The sequence below is a fragment of the Mytilus edulis genome, chromosome 3 (assembly GCF_963676685.1).
Source record: "Mytilus edulis chromosome 3, xbMytEdul2.2, whole genome shotgun sequence".
Taxonomy (NCBI): Eukaryota; Metazoa; Mollusca; class Bivalvia; order Mytilida; family Mytilidae; genus Mytilus; species Mytilus edulis.
In genome coordinates, this window is record NC_092346.1 from 51379978 (window position 1) to 51405507 (window position 25530).

Here is a 25530-nt window from a genome sequence, read left to right on the forward strand (position 1 = left end):
CATGGCAGGAACTAGATATATAAAAGTTATATGAAGTCTACGTTTCAGAAAATTAAAAACTTACCTGGATTTTGATGTTCATTTTTTTCCAGTCTGCAGAAGATAGCAAAATAAACAAACACCCGAGTTTCATTTGATACGGTCCACTCAGTTACACAGTTAAATCACCTATTGTTTACAGGTGTCTATTGTCCATCTATTGTCCATTTAAATCAATACTACTCACAACATTGATTATATGAGGGGAGCTTCTCAATCGTTTTCACTACTTAGTTAATTTTTGCACCTTCTGCAGGAACGAAAAAAAATGGATAGCAAAATCTAGAAAAGTTTATAATTTTCTGAAACATAAAATGCATTTAAAATTTATATATCTAGTTCCTGCCATCCCTTAAAACTGTTGCAGGTGTATAGGTTAGTCTGTACTCAGAGTAAAATTTGGGGTGTAAATACGGCCATTTTAGCCAAAAGGTTATGATGAACCTTAAGACAATGTTTTTCTGTTGTCAGTTTGATCCACTTGAGCATGCTGAACGAGTGAAGGTCCTTATATCCACATTAGAATGTGAAACAGCTAGATATTTAAATAACGCAATAAAGTTTTCAAATGATTTTTGGCATCAAAACTTTCAGATCGATGTCAGTTTGGCAAAAACAATGCACTTTTCTATTAAAGCCGGTATTTACCTTTACTCGTCCTTGGCGTGAGACACAAGCCATATAATTGTCGATTATTCTATATTCTATCACCTGTGTATTGTTAAAATAAATCAAACCATTATCACTTGTCAATTACTTGTTCTCGCATACCGGAATCTTTCGATACACTCGGGCTTTTACTTATTCAATAATAAACAGTTGTAAATATCGTACATAGTAAAAAAAATAGTGCGGGAAAATGTTCATTCATGAAATATTCATGAATGAAACGCTGTCTCGCGTAGATTTCTTTTGATTTTCTCTTCAGCCAATGGCCGATCCGCAAAGTAGTGTTTGTGATATTTATTTTCAAAATGATGTTAACTCATCTGAATTGTCGGTGAACATTTATTCCTTTTTTTTCAAGCTGTAATCATTTCAAAAGATTAGCAACTCAAAATACCGGTATCCAAGAATCAGAATTCGAACACTAGTACTACATTATCATGGAGCAGAACATTGCGATAGTCTGTCTCATCAGAAGTTAAGGCTGATGCCTATGGAAAGTAGCTATAGCAAGCTATAGCAAACTTTCCAAAAAATAGCATGGATTTATACCAAATATGGACATAACTTGTTTATGATAATAAGATAGTATCAAGAATTAAATATTGTAAAAAAAATCCTGTTTATTCGTATTTTACTTATAAATGGACTTACAGACACAAGACAACATAAATAAACAGCTGTGCCATGAGCGCATGATACGCCCGACGTCTTGTGTGGAAGTTTTATGCAATAATCATAAATAGTTTCTGAGAAAGTTTTAAGCAATTACCATTTATTGCTTTTGAGACACGGTGGGACTTTAAACCCCCCACCCTGTTTTTTTTTTTTAAATATCACTAAAATAAAATTTTGAATCAAACCAAAAAGTATACAGATCTTTAGATTAATATAACAAAGAAGTGTGTAAAGTTTTAAGCAATAATCATAAATCGTTTTTGAGATACGGCACGACATGTAAAAACCCCCTCCCCCTTTTTTACAAAATACTCAATAACTCAAAAATGAAATTTTGAATCATCACCAAAAGGTATACAGATCTTTAGATTAATATAACAAAGAAGTGTGTAAAGTTTTAAGCAATAATCATAAATCGTTTTTGAGATACAGCATGACATGTAAAAAAAAACACCCTCCTTTTTTACAAAATACTCAATAACTCAAAAATAAAATTTTGAATCATCACCAAAAAGTATACAGCTATTAAGATTAATATAACTAAGAAGTGTGTAAAGTTTTAAGCAATAATCAAGAATCGTTTTTGAGATACGGTGCGACATGTGAAAAAAAACACCCCCTGTTTTAGTTACAAAGTGCCGTAACTCAAAAAGTTTAAATCTTATTTTCACCAAAAAGTATACAGATCATTTGACCATCATAAAAAACAACTATATCAAGTTTCATGAAATTTAGATGTCGTTCTCAAGTTACGGTGCGACATGTTTACGCCGGACAGACAGACGGACATTTGTATACCATAATACGTCCCATCAAAATTTTGATGGGCATATAAAAACTAGACTAAGCAACAAAAACCCCACCAAAAAGGGGGTGATCTACGGTGCTCTGGAACTATCCTGGATTTGCACCAAACTTGGACAGAAGCTTGTTTATGATCAAAATTTAGAATAGTATCTGCAAGGAAATTTTGTAAAAAAATATTTCCTTCTACCTATATTATTATAAATGGACTTTAGTTTTTTTCTTCCAGTTAACATTACATACAGTTTGCAGTTAAATTTTTCAAAACATTTATTAGATTCATTAACCATCCGGAGTTTTACCAAACTTGGACAGAAGTTCTTACAATCAAAAGATAGTATTTAGAGGAATTTTTTTAATAATGTTTTCCCCATAAACAAGAGCAAAAGTAGGCGAGACATGCGGAACCCTTTCAATTTTTTATATGGGTTAATAACATGGTAACATTAATTTAGTATGATCTCATATTTATATAACCAAGATAAAAAATTTCATGACGAGACTTAATGTTTGATCTTGTTTTTGACAAGTGTCTGAATGAACTCTAAACCATACAAAAATATGAATAGGTCAGCAAGAAGCGCAGTTTGTTTCCAATGAAATGCTGTGCTGACAAATTAGAGTATTCTACAAAAAAAGCACGAACCTACAGGCATATCCTCATGAGTGGTGTATAAAACAAATAAAAAAACATCTAGAAGCAATGAAACAGTTGTATGAACAAATCAATGCAAGGAGAAAGGTTACAACTTGAAAGCACCATTCAGCAGCAATCAATAGCAAGGAGACAGTTGCATTGAAAAATCAAAAGCAAGACAGGAAAAGAAACCAGACATGTTTAAGGACAACTCCTTTATTTTGTATATGAAGATGATTTCTGATATGGACTCGTTGATAATCAATTCATAAAAAGATTAACATTTATAGTGGCAATTCCTGAAACATCCATTCACTTCATAATACACACATTGGAATAAGAATTCAACAGCAATGGTCAAAATAAATATTTTTTTACTTGTGTACATGCCAATAATTGTACAATGTGTCCATAGTACACGAATGCCCCACTCACACTATCATTTTTTATGTTCAGTGGACCGTGGAATTGGGGTCAAAACTCTAATTTGGCTTTAAAATTAGAAAGATCATATTATAGAGAACATGTGTACTAAGTTTAAAGTTGGTTGAGCTTCAACTTCATCAAAAACTACCTTGACCAAAAACTTTAACCTGAAGCTGGACAGACAGTTGGACAAACGAACAGACACAGAAACCAGAAAACATTATGCCCTTGGAAAAATATTTTGTTGTTAGCCCAAACTTCTTAATTTACTTCTTTTTTTTCTGAAATGTCTGGAAGATTTGTAATCCCTAAAACAAATGACAATGGCTTTGAGTTCAGCAGATACAACCAACATTCGGCAGCTAAATAATCATCAGATTCCAATAGTATTATAATTTGTTTTAATTGGTTTATCAAAAAGTACAACAATGTTATGGATAACAACATTTAAACTTCTTGAAAAAAAAAGATCATCTGTATCTTGACTATAGTTTTACATAAATTAATGACCTTTATACAGCACTGTACTACTTGGAATTATTTATGAAACAAAATGGTTGCAACTGAATCTCTAGGATTTCCTCAATGACACAATGGAAACGTCTGTTGAAGTCATTTTAAGATGTATCATGTCTTATTTAGGACAAAAAGAATTATTACATTTTCTTGGTCATTGCAGATATATTTTCCAATCACTATGCAAACATTTACTATTTAAAACATTTTAATATGTCTTAATATTTTAATAATTGCGACTTAATAGAAAAAAGTTATCAGCTATTTAAATGCAAAATTCAGTTTTGTTTGACTTTTTTTGATAAAATAAATCCATTAGTTTTGTTATTTTTGAAAGATAAATGGGAGACAACTCTTAAATTTAAAACCAAAAACAAAAAAATGTTGGTTGTTTTGTTTTACAATTTCTCCTTCTGTCCTTTTTAACACATATTTACAAAGCTATTTACATTATATACACTACTATTTACAAAGTCTTATACATAAAATTATATAAAACTCATCAAAATATACATGATTTGACAACTAGGAATCTGGTGGATCAGTGTTTTACAATATGTACATATTTACATAAACATCTTGCCATCTTCTTAAAATGAAAATAGCAATTCCATGTAAATGTTAAAATATGAAGAAATAAACTACACTGCTTGTGTTTTGGTTGTTTTTTTTTTCATTTATATAATAGAAAAATATAGAAGTCAATTTGAAACATGCATGTATATGAAAATGTTATTCTATCTTAATATATTAACAATGGCACTGTGTTCCGAACAAATAAAATAGTATTCCAATTGATTTAAAAAAAACTTAAAAAAGGTTTTGGTAATTTCATGTTTTCAAATAACAAAATAAGTATCATAGAGAAACAAGTGGCAATAAAAACTTATTCACAAGGTTTTGCATACATCAATTTTGACTACAGGACGAAACTTCAAGAATCAATAAGAGTTAAGGCTATCTCATAAGTGCTTATCAAAGGTGAGATCATTATGAACTTGAGTATTCTCTCATCTTAGCAGATTTGAATACATTTATTCCATTCTGTTCATTCATGTTTACCCTGACATTTAAACAAAATAATTTTTTTTTAAATATAATAAAAGTAGATTAAAATTAGTTGAATTTAGTTTAATAAAATTAGTTGAACTTAGTTAAATAAAAATTAGTTGAATTAAGTTTAATTAAAAAAAAAAAAAAAAAGCCAATTAAAATCTTCCAAAAATAAATTGAGCAATACATTTTCTAGTCAAACATAATGATAATGGAAATTAGCTTCAAAATAAAAATAATACAACATATCAATGGACATGATTAATAACAAAATATAAGAGAATATTGCTCTGGATTAGTCAGATTTGCACTAGTATATTTTGGGGAATATTCTATATGGAACCCTCTCACAGTACCGATCCCAGCTGGCTTTGTACTTCTTAGCACAAACTTGTTCATCTCTTCTCTGACGATGAATGAGCAGAATTGTGAAGTATATTGGATAAAACCATACAATTGGTGTGGAAAACCCTGAAAAATAAATATGTGATGAGTACAATTGGTGTGGAAAACCCTGAAAAATAAATATATGATGAGTGGATGTTATCAATATATAGTTTGAATAAAAAACTTTCTGAAGGCAAGTCAGGTTAAATACAAGTAAAATGTTAGCACTGCAATAGGATGTTCCCCAAACAGCACACTATTAACAAAGCCAAAAGAATAATGTCTGCAATACCAGGAGAATGTGAGTTTAATTTGCCTATGCAGGTGAACATTATTATTTGGAAACAATTTTATCTCCAAATTGCCATCTTTTATAAAAGATTAACTACCATGATGATTGCATCCAGTAGTAATTGAGTTTGTAAGAAGTTAACTAAATTGGGATTCAACAACAATCTTACAATTATTTGGATAATATAATTTGTTGAACCTGTATCTATAGGTGTCTTGTCCTGTTAAAATAATATCCTGATTTGCATTACTTATGTGTAAGCTTAGATTTTGGTTTGTATTGATCTGTAAGCTTTCTGAGAAAAATATTCCTCACTAAATATTGACCCTTTTTAACACTAATTCTAGCATACATACCACATGGTAATGACCAAGCTATAGACATGATTATATCACCAAGGTAGTTTGGTTTCCTACATAATCCCCACCATCCAGATACCAATAATCTATTCCCAATTGTTGTTGGAATAGTTTCCAAATCTGCAAATAAGAATATAAAATAGTTAATGACACTAGAAAATATCTTGTCTGTTTAAATATGTTTATTATTTCAAAGTTCAAATAACTACAGCTTGCTATGCAGTATGAGTTTTGCTCATTTGTGAAGACCTCACAGTGAACCATATTTTCTAACAAGTTTATCATTTGATCTCCTTTGGAGAGTTGTCTCATTGGCAATAAAACCACATCTTCTTATTTTTTACTGATGTCAAGATTAAATGAAACTTTTTTTTTTTTTATTAAAAGCACTTTCATAAATTCATATATAAAATAATGTGAAAATTTGTAAAGTTAATGAAGGTTATCAACTACAGTGGTGCAGCACAATAAATACTGTTTTTGACTACAGGACCTTGTGTACAATCCTTGTGATGTTTTCATATTCACATGAAAATCCATTTGACCCATACACACAAGAGATTTCAGATTTTTAATAATCCACCTGAATAGGCCTGACCTGCATGATCTAGAGGAATCTAAAAAGTCTGCTTCAGATTCGAAAAAATTCCAGTCAATCGAAACATTGTTTTTTTTTAAACTTTTAAACCTAGATTGAGCAATCATTTATTCATTTATGTTTAACAAGTCAAAATAAAGATCCAAACTGACAAAGCAGGGTACAACAACATGTATATGCCTTCTATCAAAATAGATCTTTCTGCTAATTTACTGGGAATCTACAATAACTTGTTTTTTGCATTATAATTGCCTATTATCAATACTTACGTGATAATGTTGGATTATATGGATTCTTCCTAAATTCATTTTTCTGTGAATTACTTCCTCTGAACATGAAATAACCAATAACTACAATATAAAATGGCATTGGATGCATTTCTTTAATTTTAAAAATTATCATTTATTTTTTTCCATTACCTTTTTAATGTCTCAGATATAAAAACCCTCTTAAAGAGGAATACTTGTACATAAGGAAGACAAATTCAGAATTAATCATTCATTTCTATTATCAAAATTATCTTATTCACAGTCTGTACCGTTAGCCCCTAAATGCCCCAGACTAGTAAAACTTAATTCAGAGCAAGGATTTTCAAAATCATATTTAGACACATATTAACATAAAAAAAAAAAAAAAAAATGGTATATTGATTCTTTGGACAAGTAGTTGAAAAAAATCAGTATTTCAATATATCCCTTTAAAGTTCCTAACAGTTCAGGTACATGTATGACTAATTTTTCAGGTATGTAGCAGGACACTTCTAATTATTCTTTAGGCCTTTTTGTAAAAAGGTATTCTACAAAATAAGGTCTGTAAAGTCTTTTTGAGACAACCATCATCCATCTGATATAATATTATAAAAGCTAAAGGAAAACTACAGCATACAAATTTTGACTTCTCATTTAGATTGTGTTACCAATATTGATTGTCTCTGTCAACAGTAGCATGGCTTTTAATTCATTTAAGGAATATTGTTAAATAATGGCACTTAACATCAACTTAATGGAAATAATCAGATGGGTGTTTAAGTCTGGTAACTTTACTTTGGGATAAAAATATTTCCCTGATTCTTCCTCAATTTATCCCTTTTTGCACCTATTGTATAAAAAGATTTAATCAACCCCTGGTTCCTTTGATCTCAGCACCTCATTGGTTAAAATCCGATTATGATGTTGAATTTTTTTGCTTTCCTCTGGATTTCCTATTGTGACGGCATGAAAAATGGTGACCATGCCTGATGACGTCAGATAAAAAGAACACATCTTTTGCAGGTCATTCGAAAAGAAGGAATAAGTTTGCCTGTGTATTATTTGAAAATCATTAGAGAAACAGATTCCACCACCAAATCTCGTGTAATACGATATTTATCCACTCTTGATAGTTAAAATTTTAAATATTTAAAATGCTCTGCGAGCCTGGCATTTTAAATTTCATTTTGAAATGTAAACTGTCTCGAGTGGATAAATATTTTATCACACTTGATGCAGTGGTTGAATCTATATATATAGAAGAAGAGAATCTGCATACATTTATAAGAAAAAAACATCCCCAGCCTCTGACAGGAGGTTATAATAATACTTACAGTTTAAGACTCCAATGGCTGCCAAACAATACCAAAATAAATGAACATCATTCTCTGCCAGAAATTTAGTCTGTAGACAGTACAAGAATGGCACCCAAACAAGATCTCCAAACACTAACATGAACCCAAATCCATCATGTATAATATCCATTGTAGTCAGGATGGCATCCTAAAAATATGAAATAAAGTCATGTTCAAATCTATATTGGGTTTTTTAAAATAATTTCACAATGATGCAAAATTTAACAAGCAATGACACAGAATATGTCCCACAAGAATATGAACAAATTACGTGGTAGCAATCTTTACTTAAAAGATCGTTGAAATTCCATTGCAACTCTTCAAAACAGGAGCAAACATTGACAATGACAGCCTTCATGAAATTAAATAATTGACAGAAGAGCTGGATGTGGAAAGCAATATCAATTAAAAATTTCTTTAGTTTTATATTGCTTGTCTGGACCATGGGCTTAGGTAAACCTTGAAGACTTTAGTTACTAATTCAAAAAATAATGATTTAACAAAATATATCTTCCTTTCATTGCTTTATACATGTACCTTTATGTCAGCTCTTTTTTAAAATGAGTTCCAAACAGTTTCAAAACTTTTTTAATTTTGAAAATATGAACTCTTCAATAAAGTTATACTATTTATAACTAAACAGCTCCAAATATTGATACAGATATCAAGTCTTTAACTTACCTCAAACCAAAGAGCATCAGCAACATATAGTGCCTGGAACACAACCACCATTGTAAGGCCAGGAGGGAGAACACCATTGTTCTTTTGGTAAGCTTCTGTCAAAAATACTAAGTTGATCATTAACCAACCAATCAGACCTGGTCGAAGTTCACAGAAAAACTTCAGGTCAAAGCTTCCTATTCTTGGATTAAGTTCATGGCCAATGAAGAAGTCATACAAAAAGTTGCCTGTAAAATAAAGCAAAACCAAGGTCATTAAATATGTGTATATGAAACAACTGGCACAAATATAAAGTCTTTTCTCTGGAACTGAATTCAAAACTAAGCTAAATACTGAAATCCCATAAGATAAGATAAGATAAATAATAGTTTATTAAAGTGTCACATATTGATCTACATTAAAATACATAACATCATTAAAAAAAGGATCAATACCCAGCCTATAAAGACTTACGAGACACATATAAGATAAACATTGGGCGTCTTTTTTTTGTACATTATTTTTCAATGAAAGAGCATTAAAAATATTCTTTGTTTAAACCTAAAGGTAAAAAGCCATGTTCAAACTGCAAACTTTTTTTTACCATAGACGTTCAGCATCTTCAGGATAGAACATAATGCCCTTAATTTTTTTTTTTTTTTTAGTTTTATTATAAATATTTCATTACCTGTATTTCCACCAGGAGCTAGACTGGCATTTGGTCCACGACGAGCTTTAATGTACAACAATAGACTCAAAACAAAGCTGAAGATAATTCCACTGGTGATCAACTGTATAAATTTAGTGTGGACTATCTGAATAGGATATTTCATGTAAACTGCTCCAGTAAAAGCCATTAAACTTACAATCAAGGCAAAGAATCCTGAAATAAAAACATGCATCTCTTTAAATCATAATGGTATCCAATTCAAATGGATAATATTGTGGTTTACCTATAGAACCAGGACAATTGTTTGAAATGTGATCACGCATAGAAAATATTGATTTTTTTTCTAGGTGCGCATGGTATTACTGTTTTCAATTTAAAACTAGTCTGACAAGTCCAAAATTAAGATTTATTCTATATCATATTCTACCAAGCTATTCATTGACAACCAGATCAATAACATTTGTTCAACTAAAATGGCGTCCTATTAGTCTTTTGAATACTGATATGAAAATAGCTTCTGCTGTTATAGCTAATAGACTTAAACCCGTTTAACCATTTGTCATAAGTGACACACAAAAAGGTTTCATTAAAGACAGATTTATGGGTGAGAACACACGCCTTTTATATGATTTGATGCACTATCTTGAGGAAAATAATAAGACAGGTCTTTTATTACTTGTTGATTTTGAAAAGGCATTTGATTCCTTGGAATGGTTATTTTTAAAAAATTCTTTGAAAAGCTTTAATTTTGGGCCTTCTATATGTAGATGGTTTGAAACTTTATACTCAGGGGCATCAAGTTGTGTTATAAATAATGGACACATGTCTAAGTTTTTTTCATTCAGAAAGAGATTGCAGACAAGGAGATCCTCTTTCTCCTTATCTATTTATAATTGGGGTTGAATTATTATCTTTGAAATTAAAAGGTAATCCTGACATAAGGGGAATTACCATCAATGATAATGAATCTCTTTTAAGCATGTACGCAGATGACACATTCCTTATGTTAGATGGAAGGGAAATATCGTTGAGGGAAACACTTTCATGTTTTGAATCTTTTTATAAAATTTCAGGTTTGAAAATAAATGCTTCAAAGACAAAAGCACTATGGGTTGGAAGTAAAAAATATTCTGATCTTATTTTATGTCCCGACTTAAAACTTCATTGGTCACATTCAAATTTTAAACTTTTGGGGATTGAATTTTCTTTAGATTTAAGCTGTATCACAGAAATTAATTTTGCTAAGAAAATTAAAGAGGTCTCTGCAATTCTGAAGAGCTGGCAACATCAAAAACTCACATTATTAGGAAAAATTACAATTAAATCACTTGCTCTTTCAAAGTTGGTCCATTTATTGACTGCATTACCAAACCTATCACACTCCAGGTTAACAGAGCTCACTTCATTATTTTATGATTTCATATGGAATGGAAAACCAGACAGAATTAAGCGAAACACACTTATTGGTGATATTTCACAAGGTGGACTTAATATGGTACATCTTCATTCAGTTAATATCTATTTGAAAATTAGTTGGATAAAAAGACTGCTGGCAAACCCTAGCGGTGGCTGGCAGCAGTTGTTACTGGCAGACCTTATGCAGTATGGGGGTGAAAGGGTTTTAAATCTTCAGAAAGAAAAGCTGATTGAGATTTCTAAAAGATGTAAAAATTCTTTCTGGAAGGATGTTTTACTATGCTTTTCCGCAGCAAAACCTATTACTGAGATTTCTGTCAGTGACATTATATTCTTAGATATTTTGAACTTTTCTTCTTTGGATGATTTCCCATATTACATTCAATGGGAAAAGGGGTGTGTGCAGTCAGTAAGTGACCTTATTAATCGTGAAAATATGATTTTTTATAAATTTGAACAATTTCAAGAAAAAGTACAAACCTACAATTTTATTAAATATTATGGTTTGTGATAAAAAATCCCTAACACTATGAAAAAATGCCTTAAAGAAAACTGTCTAAAACCTAAAAGACTTAACACTGGTGAAGCTTTCTTAAAAAAAATCGGGTGTAATGTGAAAGCCAAATTTGTATATAAAAACTTAGTAGATGAAGTTATTCAACTGCCAACAATCAAATTTTTGAAATGGGAAAAACTGTTATTAATTGATACTACAGAATGGTCAGAGTATTTCATGATAACAAAAAAGTCTTGTAGAGATGCTTATTTAAGAACCTTTCAATATAAATTTTTGCATAGAGTTATAGCAACTAATACCTTTTTGTACAAAATCAAATTAAAAGATACCTAGTTATTTACTTTTAGTAAACTTGGAGAAGAAACCATTGAACACCTGTTTTTTGAATGCCCAATAACTTTTCAATTGTGGCAGTCTTTTTCCAATATTGTGAAACTTTTTTTTGTAAATTTTGATTTCAACAAAGAGAATGTGTTTCTTGGTTGCAAACATGAAAGTTTATTATTGAATCTGCTAATCATAATTACAAAGAATTATATATACAAATGTAAATTAAATGAAACTAAACCAAATATGATTGAGTTAAAGAATAAAATAAAGAAATACCAATTTCTTGAAAATCATATTGCAAAGAAAAATGATAAAGTCCAAGTTTGTAAAAAATTTTGGTCTCCTTTACATGTTATATTTAACTAAGTGTTGTTTTCATATTATCTATGTTTAGTTCAGAGAAAAGAAATAATTTATAAATTATGTGCAATTTTTTTATAAAAGATACTATAGCTGTTAATTTCTGTGTCATTTGGTCTCTTGTGGAGAGTTTTTTCATTTCTCAATCGTAACACATGTTCTCTTTAATACTTTTATTTTCTTCACTTTCAACGAGCATTCCAAAGTAATATTATTGCAACTGCAGCAGTCTGCTATTTTTACAAATGTTTGCAATTTTTTTTATTACCATTACATCTGTACTGAAGTCTGTGTCCAGATTTAAGTGGCTGTCCATTGACAACTTTTCCTATTGGTAACATGTAAAGAAAAGCTTGGAACAGGAACCAACCAACATATATTAATGCAGCTTCCTTGTCCAAATATGTCTGCCAGTTTGTTGAAATCTTTGGCATTTGCACTCCACATTTATTCTGAAATTGATACAATAAAATTAAAGGTGTGTATGAAAAATAATAATAAACAAGAATGTGTCCACAGTACATGGATGCCCCACTCGCACTATCATCATCTATGTGCAGTTGACAATGTCATTGGGATCAAAACTCTAATTTGGCCTTAAAATAAGAAAGATAATATTATTGGGAACATGTAAATTGAGTTTCAAGTTGATTGGACTTCATAACAAATCAAAGTGCTGGATAGCATCTCTAGAAAGTTTGCAACTGTATATGTGTATTATTTCAAATAGGTTATAGACGTGTATTATTTCAAATATGTATTTAATCACAGTTTTGATTTTTCAAACTAAACCATTGTCTCGCTAGCAATTTCAAAAAAATCACTTTTTATGCCCCATTTACATATTTATGGATATTATTTTTTCTGGTCTGTGCGTCCGTTTGTCTGTCTGTCCCATTCAGGTTAAAGTTTTTGGTCGAGGTAGTTTTTGATGAAGTCAATTTGAAACTTAGTACACACTAGAACACACTCGTGATATCCCGGGAACGTGACTGAATTAATATACTAAAGTATAACTATTCGTAAGCCTTATTACGAGTGAAATAAAGGTTGGCAGGTAGGTGAAACTTAAATATTTCCATACACCAAATATAGTTGACCTATTGCATACAGTATAAGAAAACAGACCAAAACACAAAAACTTAACTATAACCACTGAACCATGAAAATGAGGTCAAGGTCAGAAGACACCTGCCAGTTGGACATGTACACCTTAGTGCTTCCATACACCGAACAGTGTTCTCCCCAGGATTTTTTTAAGGCGCAAAATTCAAGGGCGCGTAACTCCTTTTTTATAGTGAACTTTTGTGATCTGAATCAATCAGTCATAAATCATAACATGCAATATAGCTTTGTGTTGTGTGTTTAATAATGTAGTATTAATGAATTTATACAAGAATATATATGAAATAAATTGATTTTAAACACAAAAGTTATTTATATTCAGTCAATTAAAGAAGTCAAAATATAAATATTCATCTCTGTACTCTCAGCTACTTCTAGGGATATTGTTTCAAGATAGTGTTATTTTGTTGGACAGTCTGATCCTCAACATTGTCTTAATCCTCTTCAGGGTTGAAAACCCCCTCTCATAATATCTTTTGCTTATACCCCCTTAATTAACATTTCTATGCCATGAAAACTCAGTCAGCCACTTGTCACTGAAACCAGAAACATGGTGCTTGCTGTTATCTCTTGCTAAAACTTTAGCTCAGTTGGGATTAGGAGGAGCAATTATAACATCTGCTTATACTGACAGCTGAGTGTAGAGGGAGGTTTGTGTATTCCCCTTTTCATTAGAGGTCACTGATCTGAAAAAAAACTTCTACATTTGTACTTCCATCATGTCTTAAACTCTTTTGCTTAGAATTCACCCTTTGTTATTTGGAGAGAACATGTTCATTCAGAATTAATAAAATCGAATATGGTTAAGATACCGGTAGTTGGTATACAACTTTTTAAAACAAAAATATTTTAATGAACAGCTGACAAGATTCCGTAGTTTGACATTTATTTACGCTTCCGTGTACATTATTGTTAAAACCTATCTTTGGCAGGTAGATATAAACCAAATTTTCGTTAAAGTTAAGACCATTGGAATTATTTACTAGTGACATTATACAGAAGCAGCAGCGATTCCGTACCCGTGTTGATTGTCACATAAAATCATAAAAATGTTCCCGACGCACGGATTCACGATCGATGTTCAATGATCATTTTATTTCTACAAATATGAAAATTAACACGCTGCGGGATCAAGTAGTAAGGGACAGCGGCCAATTAAGACGCTGCTGGATTTACGAAAATATTATGAAGGCGCTGCGGCACCCCAGTGTCATATCGGCCTGGGGAGAACACTGCCGAATATACTAGACCTATTGCTTATAGTATCTCAGATATGGACTTGACCACCAAAACTTAACCTTGTTCACTGATCCATGAAATGAGGTCAAGGTCAAGTGAACTGTCAAACATGCAAGAGGACCTTGCAAGGTACGCACATACCAAATATAGTTATCCTATTACTTATAATAAGAGAGAATTTAACATTACAAAAAATCTTAACTTTTTTTTCAAGTAGTCACTGAACCATGAAAATGAGGTCAAGGACATTGGACATGTGACTGACAGAAACTTCGTAACATGAGGCATCCATATACAAAGTATGAAGCATCCAGGTCTCCCACCTTCTAAAATATAAAGCTTTTAAGAAGTGAGCTAACACCGCCGCTGCCGCAGTAGGATCACTATCCCTTTGTCGAGCTTTCTGCGACAAAAGTCGCAGGCTCGACAATAAGCAAAGACTGCAAAATTTCCTTAAAATTACTAATTCAGGGGCAGCAACCTAACAAAGGGTTGTCAGATTCATCTGAAAATTGCAGGGCAGATAGATCTTGACCTGATAAATAATCTACCCCCATGTCAGATTTGCTCTAAATGCTTTGGTTTTAGAGTTATAAGCCAAAAACTGCATTTTACCCCTATGTTCTATTTTTAGCCATGACGTCCAGTTTGGTTGGTTTGGCGGGTCACCGGACACAATTTCAAACTAGATACCCCAATGATGATTGTGGCCAAGTTTGGTTAAATTTGGCCCAGTAGTTTCAGAGAAGATTTTTGTAAAAGTTAACAACGACGACGATGATGACGACGCCGGACGCCAAGTGATGGGAAAAGCTCACTTGGCCCTTTGGGCCAGGTGAGCTAAAAATGAACAGATTGATGCCCAATTTATATAATTCCAAGGCCCTCAATCGGCACCAGAAGAGACGAAGCAGCACATCTATTTTGGGTGGGCAAATATCCACTTTTTGATATGGGATGAGCTGACGTCCCACGGCCCCAGCTTGTCTGGCAAAACAGCCGTTGGACGTCAGAGTTATCTCGGACCAGTATATTGGATATATAGAAAATTGAATTCTTTGATTGGTTGTGACGGCTGACAAATTGGACCTCGTTATTTTAGTATTATAGATGAACAAATAACAAATCTGTAAATATTACACCTGCAGGAATATTACTTGCCAAATAAATCCCTTCCTCAAACTTATGTAGAATGGAAGTATAAATTTTAGTGTCTTCTTGTTTTAAAGGAGTAACTTTGTCTATAATGTGGATATTCTTCATGTTAGCTCAGAATACTGCGGTTTCATCCACAACAACAAGTAACAAATCTACCACATGTAGACATGTCTAATGATGTCATGGATACAATCAACATGAATGACTGAGTTCATGACCCCTGCAATTTCATCACAGCTACATGTTTACAAACATTTTAAGAGGGTAGACTTTTGTAACTTTTTCATTATAAAAGATTGAAAATGGGGAATGTGTCTATTGGACACAGATGAAAATCCCACTTGCATATCATATAAAGTTATAAAGGGACATAACTGAAGAACGGTAAAAGTGATGCTACACAAATTTGTACTTGATCTATGTTTTGTGGTAATAAATACAGGGTTCATTGAAGCCGGTAGCCGGCGGAAATCCGCCGCTTACGGTGGCTTCAAGTGCCGGCTACTTCACTGCCAAAAAAATAAGTTCAAAAAGAAAAAAATATCTTTTTCAAATGTTTACAGGCAGCCGAGAGACGTATATTGTCGCAAAGTCGCGGTCACGATAAACAAGGATGAAAAGTCAATGTTTACCTTGGGCTAAATATAATTCACATGAATTCAGGTCACTGATTGGTTGTCTATTTAAAGTCAGAATGCATCGTTTCTTTTCAAAGATAACAAGAGAGACGTTCCGGTGGTCATTGAACGATAACAATAGAGACGTTCCGATGGTCATTAACTCGTTGGCTTTTTTGGGCTTTTAAAACGTGAAGACAATCAGATAGGATGACAATCTTATGTTATGGAATAATATTAGTCAAATTAAAGAAAGTGTAGTAGATCATATTGTTCAGAATCTGGAAAACAGTATCTTTTGAAGTTCATTTTTCAAAGCCCACGTGGTGTTCAGAGAATCAAGGTCAAAAACGAAAGTAGAATATTGTCGACTCAACCTCAAATAAATAACATTTCCAAATGATTTATGTATCCGACTTATTGAACAGTTTACAAAAACAAAAGAGAAAATCAGAGGATATATCAATTTTCTGTCAATGCTTGAGAAATAAATAGTTATGCAAAATAAATCGATCAAGATTTCTAACAAACCGGATGATTATTTAAATAAAACTCCTTTAAAAGTAAATGAATTTTAAGCATAAGGTAATGAAAATGAAAAAACTGACATAAAAAAAAAAATGAAATTTCTTAGAGTTTTTTTTTTTTTCTTTCTTTAATTTCATACATAAAAAATGGTCATTTGAAAGATTAAATTAGGTGCCAGGAGATTGCGAGAATGCAGGATTTTGCTCTATTTATGCCAGAGCTTCTGGGGGCCATGAGCAGCCCCCAGACCCCCTGCCGTAAGGCACCAAGCTTACAGCTTGGTGGGCGTCCGGCTTCGCCGAACGCATGTTATAGCCGCCTATAATTTTAATTCAGCCTTCTACTTCCATTTCAATGGAAAGCCCTGTAAATAGTGTGTATTAGTTTCATAATATTTGATTGATTAAAAGAGTTATTACCCTTTCATGATAATATTAACTAAAACAAAATGGCCATCACCTATACAATGACATTTAACTTTGCATACATGTACACAACCACACAATTCGAACTTCATGACCTGACACCACCTATACAAAAACAATTTAGAGTGTCTTTAGGCCAACCACCCCATTATATATTGTATCTTAAATAACCTTGAGTAAATACAACATATTGAACTGAATCCTGTCGAGTGACTGTGTACTTTACTGATTGACAAATTATTTCATAAACAATTTTAAAAAAAACGTACCTGAGAACACAAGATATTTAACCCAAGTACTCCAGCAGGTAATCCTAAGACCATAAAGAATGATCCTATAGCCCCACCAAACTCTCTGGACCTTGTCATCCCAATTCGTACTTTCTCGGGTTCTTCCATCATCTGAAATTCAACAGGCTGTTTCTCTTTTTCTGGAAGTGTCTGTGGAAAGATGAGATCATTGAATGCCAATTATATTACAACTTTTTAGCTGTAAATATCAATACATAATTACTAATCCATTCTCAAGCATTGTAAAAATAATTGGTATCTAATGAAATGATGTGTTTATTACTTTTTCAATTTAAGCTGTTTAACAGATATTTACTATTTATTTTGGAGTGTTGAGGCAATCATGCATCAACGACTCCAATGGATTAAATTTGTTTGTATGCATCTGTTTAACATGTATAAACTTGTACTAAAAGCCTGACTCAATTTTATTCATTTTTATTGTCTGGGTTACATTTGTACATGAAGTTTTCAAGCTACATGTACATCGAACATATTTCAATTCTTTTTTATATTAGAGTTATACTGTACATGAAGCTGCAATTATTAAACTTGAAGATAAACAATGAAATTGAAATCTGTAAACAATATCATAAGTATGAAAGCATTTTAGCTTTCAATTACTTGTCAAAATTATAAAATGAAACTAAAAACTACCTTATTTACAAGTCTAGTAGACCTCCTAGTAGGAGTTACTGCTCTATCTTCCCTTTTCACTTTCCCAGCAGCTGGTGTTGCTGGTCTCTTTGTAGACTTTGGTGGAGAAGTTTTTGCTGGAGTAGATTTTGCTGGGGAAATTGATCTTTTAGAACGTACAGATCTTCCACGGCTACGACTTCTACTGCGACTTCTTGACCTTGTACTTCTAGAGGAACTTGTAGATCTCCTCCTAGAAGGTGATTTTGATGATCTAGTCTGGAATGACACAATCAAGTTCACTTGTATATTACTTTTACAAATACAACATGTTTAAATTATAAATTTGTATACAACATTCATATTACAGGAAATTAAATTTAAATTGTTTGATGTTTATGAAAATAAGAAAGTATTGTATATTGGAAAAAATTGCATTGTTTTACAATTTATCATTGTGGAGGCTAAATAGGCTTATCGCTTGCAATAGGGTATGGTTTTTGCTCATTGGTGTAGGCTATCCAGCCACATTTAGTAATGAGCTTCCAAGTCTGGGAGAACATGTTTTGTATTTTTTTTATCATTGTTGTACCTGTAGTATATAATAGGCCGACTAAGGCCCTGGCATTGGTTCATTAAGTGTTCACACATAGTCTGAATGTTAAAAAGATAGAGGAACACAACCTTTTATATCTAGCATGTAGAGATCCCTGCACAGATCATTTACTTCATTCCTCAATTTTCTAAGGTACTAGAGGAATAATTGTATATAAATTATAAAAATTGTCAGGGTCGACCCATGAAGATTGAAACAGGAAATTAAAAATTTATTTAATAAAACCTACACTGGACACCAGACTCAGCATGAAAGATTATTAAACAGCAGCATGCTAAACAATATGAAGGTTATGAAACAAGATAATAATTGTCAATTATTTAGAAACAGACTATAAAATAATAGAATTACATTTTTTTAGATAATCATCATTTGAGGATTATGGATCCATACATTTCTTTATAAATTTAAAATAACAATACAATTTAATTTACCTGTCAACCTTTGATGGACTTTACCTATGGTTTGATTTATGTACACCTCTGAACTCAAGGCATATCATGTGACCAAAGTTCAGTTATTTAATAAACTCGACTATGTGACCCAACAAAAGTTTAAAATTTTTTTCGAATATGATAAGTGTACATATTTTACCTACTAAAATGATGTATTTATCTATATATATAACATTTAAAGATATAACAAGTAATATTACCAAATTTTTTTAAATTTCAACATTTTCACATAAGGTATAGAAAAAACAAAGTATTTATTAAAAGGTTGAAAATGGAACCCAATGTTTAACAATTAACTAGGGAGTCAAGAGTAGGAAAAGCCATTTATCTAATCTAGGCCAAGGATATTTTTTTTGCATAAATAAAAGGTATATATTTATTCACTAATGCAAAAATGATTGTGGATTTAATCATATTATAAATTACAATTTATTGCTTGACCAGTTAATAGATAATTATCATACCAGACTTTATAAATAAGTCATTATTTTAGAACATGAAGACGTTGAAAATCATGTTTTTACAAACTAATATCAAATATAGGAAAATAATTTAAATTAAATTTAAAAAAAAATGACTTTTCATCAATTTACATAATTTTAGTAGGTATGAATTTAATAACATCAGTAATAGCTTACCAATACTCTTAGTCTATACCAAGGATTTGTAGTGTCACTATACAAATCCTTCTCTACCATGTGTTTTAAAGTAAAATTTGCCTTCTAAGTACATGTATACAAAAATATTCCACCATTGTTTTATTTGAAGTATCATAGAACTTTCAGGGGGAAAGACAAGGGAATTAGTGAAGCCTTTGCTTACCTTTCTTGGTGATGCCATCTTCTAATCTTTCAGTTTTTCAGCTGTTAATTGAAAGAGTTATTTTTGTATCCAGTAATAGATATACATTTAGAGTATAGACTAGAGTATGCTTTGCCTGTCATGTAGATCTGTAGATGTCAGTGGTTCATGTCTGTTCATTTGTTTTTAGAAAATTGTTTTGTTATATTTAAATAATGGTACATGTATTTCTTTTCTCAATTAAATTCATTTCATGTTCAGGCCTTTTAAAGCTATCTATATAGTATGCGTTATTTTTCATTGTTAAAAGCCATCCTGTTACCTACAGTGATATTGTTTGCTTAAATTAATGGAGAATAAAGGCATGGTCCCCTGGAGAATCCCAATTTGAAAACAAGATGGCTTAAAATTATTCCCAAATAGACAACTTTTTTCCCAAACAGTGAAGTCTCACTGACTCAGTAGTAATTGTGCATGAATTCAACATGAAAAACACTCATTTAATGATTTATACATTTTCATGCCAAAAATTACTATATATGCAGATTTCAGGGTCTATTTACAATGTAAATGTATGTATCATCACTGACAAAAAGGGGTCTTATTTCAAAACAGGGTTTGACTCTTAAAAGGGGGTCTGTAAACTGAAGTTTCAGTCAAATTCATGATTTATTCTAAATTTCCCAATTTGATGAAAATTATGCATATTTTCCCAATAAAAAAGGGTAGAGGTTGTTTTGAAAAAAAGCCAACAATATCACTGACCTATAATTGTTTAAATTTTAGAGTTTGGTGGATATTTGTCCCATTTACAATCATACTAGTTGCTACATCTCCTTATTTTAGTTTTATTTCTTTATTGTGTCTATATCCCAAGTTGCAATTTCAAGCATTGATAAAATTTGAGACAATGAAACTTCTAGATCTTTGTCTGTTTTATCTTTAAATAATTTTAATGAAACTGAAAATAGAAATGTTTATTTGAACTATTTTCAGATAATTTTTGTCTAAATATGCTCCATATATTTAAAATTGGAATTTCAAAGGTATTCAATAAAACATTTCCTTGTATTTACATATGTATATGTAAAATTTATGGAAGTGTCCACTTATGTTCAAATTTATGCATGCATATACCGAAAGTTATCTGTTCACCAGTGTTGCGAAATGCAAGGACGATCTTTGAACTTTTCATGTAACTCTATGATAGTGAAATGGACGGACTTAATTACGGACGAGAGAAATTAATAACGATTTGAATTTCGTCAATACATGTAGGTCATATCGTACCAAACGAACCACAACACAAAATTTGTTGGATGCCGAGTACTCACGAAATTTACATTTCTAAAAGTAAACAAAGACACGTGGACTAAATATTAAGTGTACAACTAAATAAAATCTCGTTAACATCAATTTATAATATACAAAAATATGTGCAGTTAACATTTTCATTCTTTTAGAGTTTGGAAAGAAAAATTAAAGTAATTTTTCAGCGACACAGCAGTTGTCATTCATTCATTTAAAAAAAGCTGATTTATTGTCCGAGGAGAACAAATCCCCGTATCTTTATATGCTGTAACTTATTTTGCACATAAATTGTAAGAACTTTTCACTATTTAATCAATTAATTTTTAATTCAGCATGCTATATTAATTAGAAATATTGTTTATTTACCTTCTTCACCCTTTCTTCTTGACAGACGCGACCAATTGTTTGGCGGGCTGTATTCTGATTGGCTGGTATTTAAGCCTGTTAGTGACAAACATTATGATTGGATAATATTATTATACCCGTAAAACTTACAATATTTTGTAGTAAAGTTTGTTTCAAAAAAGTGTTTATGTAATGACTGACATTATTCTTTATCCAGTGCGTGAACCGGTGACAAAATATTATCGCCCCTGTAAACAGTGGGCTCTTCTGACTAGAGGTAATCGGTAAAGAACAGCGGAAAATTGTGTACATTGTTTACGAGCTTGAAATGAGCTAACACAGACGAACTGAGACGTGTCAACGTAATGTGAATATGATAATGCACCAGGTAAATTATTAATTGTTAAGTTTATCACATCATCGTATCTTCATTTGATAGGTAAATAAGTGAATTTTCGATTTTAAGTGTCGTCAGGGTTCAAACCTGGAATCATGGCAACCTTTCATTATTTTTTTTTAATACTAACCTATAGTCGGAACATCTTGATTTTCTCCCAATTTGTAAAGTTAATTATGCTGCTTGACATATATTTTTTTTGGGAAAAAAAATTGATATGCAGTCAAATGTGGCAGTTTTTAATATTTGTTGCTATGTGAAATAAAGGGAAGTAAATTAAAGTAAAAGAAGGCGCGCTTTTTCAAATAGTAAACAATTTAATTCAGATGCATAGTATTTTGTCAAATGATAAAGAATATCGTAGAAACTTGCTAGAAATTCATCTAATTTATAAAAGATATACAACATGACATACTGAAATCTGAAAAGGGGTAAAACCACCATACCTTGAACAAATTCAGTTAAAAAAAGGGGGGGGGGGGGGGGGTGGTAAAATGCTACGAAATTTAGATATTATTTATTTTTTGTCGACAGCCAAAAGATGATTTGACATGTAACTAACTACTTTTTCAATTTCATTGTAAAGTAAAATTGGCTTTTTTGGGGTCTCTGTTTATTGTGGTCTGATGTTTTCAGGTTCTCTTTGGATTGCCAAATAATATTATAATCATCTAATTGAATGTTCAAATTATTTTGCAGCGATGGTGTGTATGGAAGGAAGACTGTCATAAAACCCAACAGTTCCGGATGGCCCTTTAAATAATTGCTTAACATCAATAGCGATGTAAGATTCAAGTGTTTGATTTAGCACAAGTTTAGCCAGGTTTTCCTTGTAATTGTGGCAGAAAAACCGCTAGACAGTGTCATGCATTGAAAGGATATCAAACGGATATTTTATGGAATGATTCTCGTACATATAAAATCATATGCATAGGAATGTGGAGCTAGTGTCTTTCATGCAGCAATTTTTAATTTCCAATATAAACTCTGAAAAGACAAGAGCATAGAAATGTATACCAATGAGAAACATTCTTTGTGAATAAAATCATTCCAAAACTTAAATGTGTCATTAGTGTTGCATTATTTATCAGTAGAGATAATCAGATTCCAGTAAGATTGTCCAACTGATGGTTTTTGTTTGTAATCGTTTTTGTAAATCTTAGTTGTTTTGACAATCCGGGCTGTGCATGTTGCCCGGCTGACCCTTTCAGTGTGAGACAATATTTTGTTTATGATAAACAAAATCACTGATTCAAGACTGGAGCGGACCCCTTTTAGGCAGTTAGTGTGAATCCTTTAGGGTTAAACCATTACATGCAATACGGGGGGAGGGGGAAGATTTTTTTTTACCGAGTCAAACATTTTTCCTAATTATAATACATTGAGATTTAATATATACTTTGCTATATGTAGTGTGTATATTAAAGTATTGCCAACAAAATTCATCAAATTTGGGATCATAATATTGTTTAAGAAAAACCCTTACCCCCTGTACATCATAAAAGTTCATAATCTTCTGTAGCACACGTGCATGGTTAATTCGGATCACATATTTTCTATTCCGATGTTATAAGAATTCGAAGGTTCATATCATTTACAATATCATTCAAAAAAATTCTGGGATTTTTTTTTACTATCAACGTTGAACCTCGAGGTTACATTGTAGTAAAAAAAAATCCAATAAAAACGTTGAATGTAAATGATATGCACCTTTAAATCTTATATTGTAGGACTCATGTTGTTCAAACATAATGTGTTGATCAATTATGTTATGATGATTTTGATAAACTTCGCATTAGGTAATCTTTCACGTATATTGATTACATTATATCGAGTTGTCCCAATGATATACTTGTCGGTGTGCTCGATCATACGAATTTACCGACATTCATATAGACAAAATGACACAACTTTGAAAAATTCTTGTGACGAAACTACATTTCGGAACACGTTAAAAATTGAATACCCAGAAAGCTACATTATTAAGGTTTGATATATATTTTTTTCAAAAAAAAAGAAAAATATGCAGTCAAATCTGGCAGTTTTTTACACACCCCTATGTTGAACAATAGGTTTTTCAATTAACAGCATGTTTGGCAATTAAAAAATCATATATTAACACATTTAGCTTAAACATATACTTTATTTATAGTGGTTGTATAAAAGTTATATAATGGTTTTGTGTTTTAAGAGATATTCATCCCTATGCATATCGGGTTTTATGCGTAAATTGTCTCTCCTGTTCTTAGACCTTTTTTATCTCTTTCATAAGAAGAGTGACTTTTCTATTGTTCTAGTGTCACTGGAAATCCCACTGATATATATGAACTATACAGCTAGTTCACGTGAATGAAGTTTCCCAAAAATCAGACAGCGACTTCAAGTGAGAATGCATGGGCACACTAAGACTTTTATTGATTAGTTTTGCTACCCGATTCCTACTAGTTGTTATAATTGTAGTGGCTGAAAAGTTCTAATGGTACTGAAAACATCGCTTAATTTAAGCAATTTCGATAGCTAATTTAAGCAATTTCGAAAGCCACCATGTCAACAAAAGCTCTAATTCATATCCAAAATCATTGGCTTGAAATCCTGACAGAGTATTTGTAATATTTTCATATATATGGTGGATGTGGTTTTTTTTTAGCAGGCAGTTGACATTCTTATGGGAACCAAATGTACCCTTAATTATTTTTACTGAATCATTCCTTTATAAATTCGTATGAGGCAGACTAAGCCTATTTTGGTTTACTTTTACAAATTGTGGCTTGGATAGAAAATGGTCTCATTGGTTCTCATTGCACCTCTTATATCTTTAAAATGTTAAATATAAAATACCATACGGTGTTTACGGGGTTGTTTCAACTTTGTACGTACTTCGCTAATCGTGCAGGATTTTATTTCGTTATATTCTATGAAGATTGCACCTTTCGTTGTGTATTTGTACTTGTTGGTGTTTATTTCGGAAAAATAAATAGGTTTATTATCACTTAATTTTGACAATTGACCAGGTATAATAAATAATACTCTTATTCAGAAGGACATTGATTTATCACCAGGTTTGATGACCGCAAGTACTTATGATTAAAATCTCTTGGTACACTGTCACTTATTTGAACCATTTATATCACCCTAATATTAGTTATTGTAAATTAAATGTAGCATGTCTTAATGTTTATCTTAAGTGGAAAGTTTTGTTACGATAAATTATGTAACTATATTTTTCTTCTTCTTCTTCTTCCTTTATAGTACAGGCCTCCCAGGGGAGTATTATCGTACTGTTTTGTAATTGATATTAAAACTTCAGCAATTTTAAAAGACGGTAACTGTAACTATTTGTTAAATTCATTATAGTTTTTATAAACTGTTTTATGCTCTTTGGTCGGGTTGTCTCTTTGACACATTCCTGCATGTTTATATTCTCAATCTTATTTTTTATTCATAAGCACATCTTAAGAATATCGCTCAACAAAATGAAATTCCAAGTTTTCAAGAAACGGTCACGTCTTTCTGTAGGGTGTGTCCGGGGACATGAATATTTTGTTTATATAGATGAAGAATTACAATAAAATGAAG

The 25530-nt window shown here is 31.5% G+C and overlaps 1 protein-coding gene across 1 annotated transcript; it reads right to left on the reverse strand.

Moving 5' to 3' along the window:
* Window positions 1-3634: 3634 nt before the first annotated feature.
* LOC139516756 (delta(14)-sterol reductase TM7SF2-like) lies at window positions 3635-21655 on the reverse strand. Its single transcript, XM_071307042.1, has 11 exons — window positions 21579-21655; window positions 19923-19963; window positions 18051-18308; window positions 17373-17543; window positions 12280-12463; window positions 9407-9601; window positions 8740-8966; window positions 8038-8206; window positions 6725-6805; window positions 5855-5977; window positions 3635-5290 (listed from the first exon to the last, which is right to left on the reverse strand). The coding sequence occupies exons 2-11, from the start codon at window positions 19938-19940 to the stop codon at window positions 5130-5132; spliced, it is 1587 nt and encodes a 528-aa protein (XP_071163143.1). The 5' UTR covers window positions 19941-19963; window positions 21579-21655; the 3' UTR covers window positions 3635-5129.
* Between the last annotated feature and the right edge of the window lie 3875 nt (window positions 21656-25530).

Bases quoted from the DNA above. Each gene is read 5' to 3' on its own strand.
- LOC139516756 (XM_071307042.1), bottom strand. The intron at 17,544-18,050 runs GTAGTTTTTAGT...ATCTTTCCACAG, and splicing joins CTACTAGACTTGTAAATAAG to ACACTTCCAGAAAAAGAGAA. The intron at 5,978-6,724 runs GTAAGTATTGAT...TCTTATTTGCAG, and splicing joins ATATAATCCAACATTATCAC to ATTTGGAAACTATTCCAACA.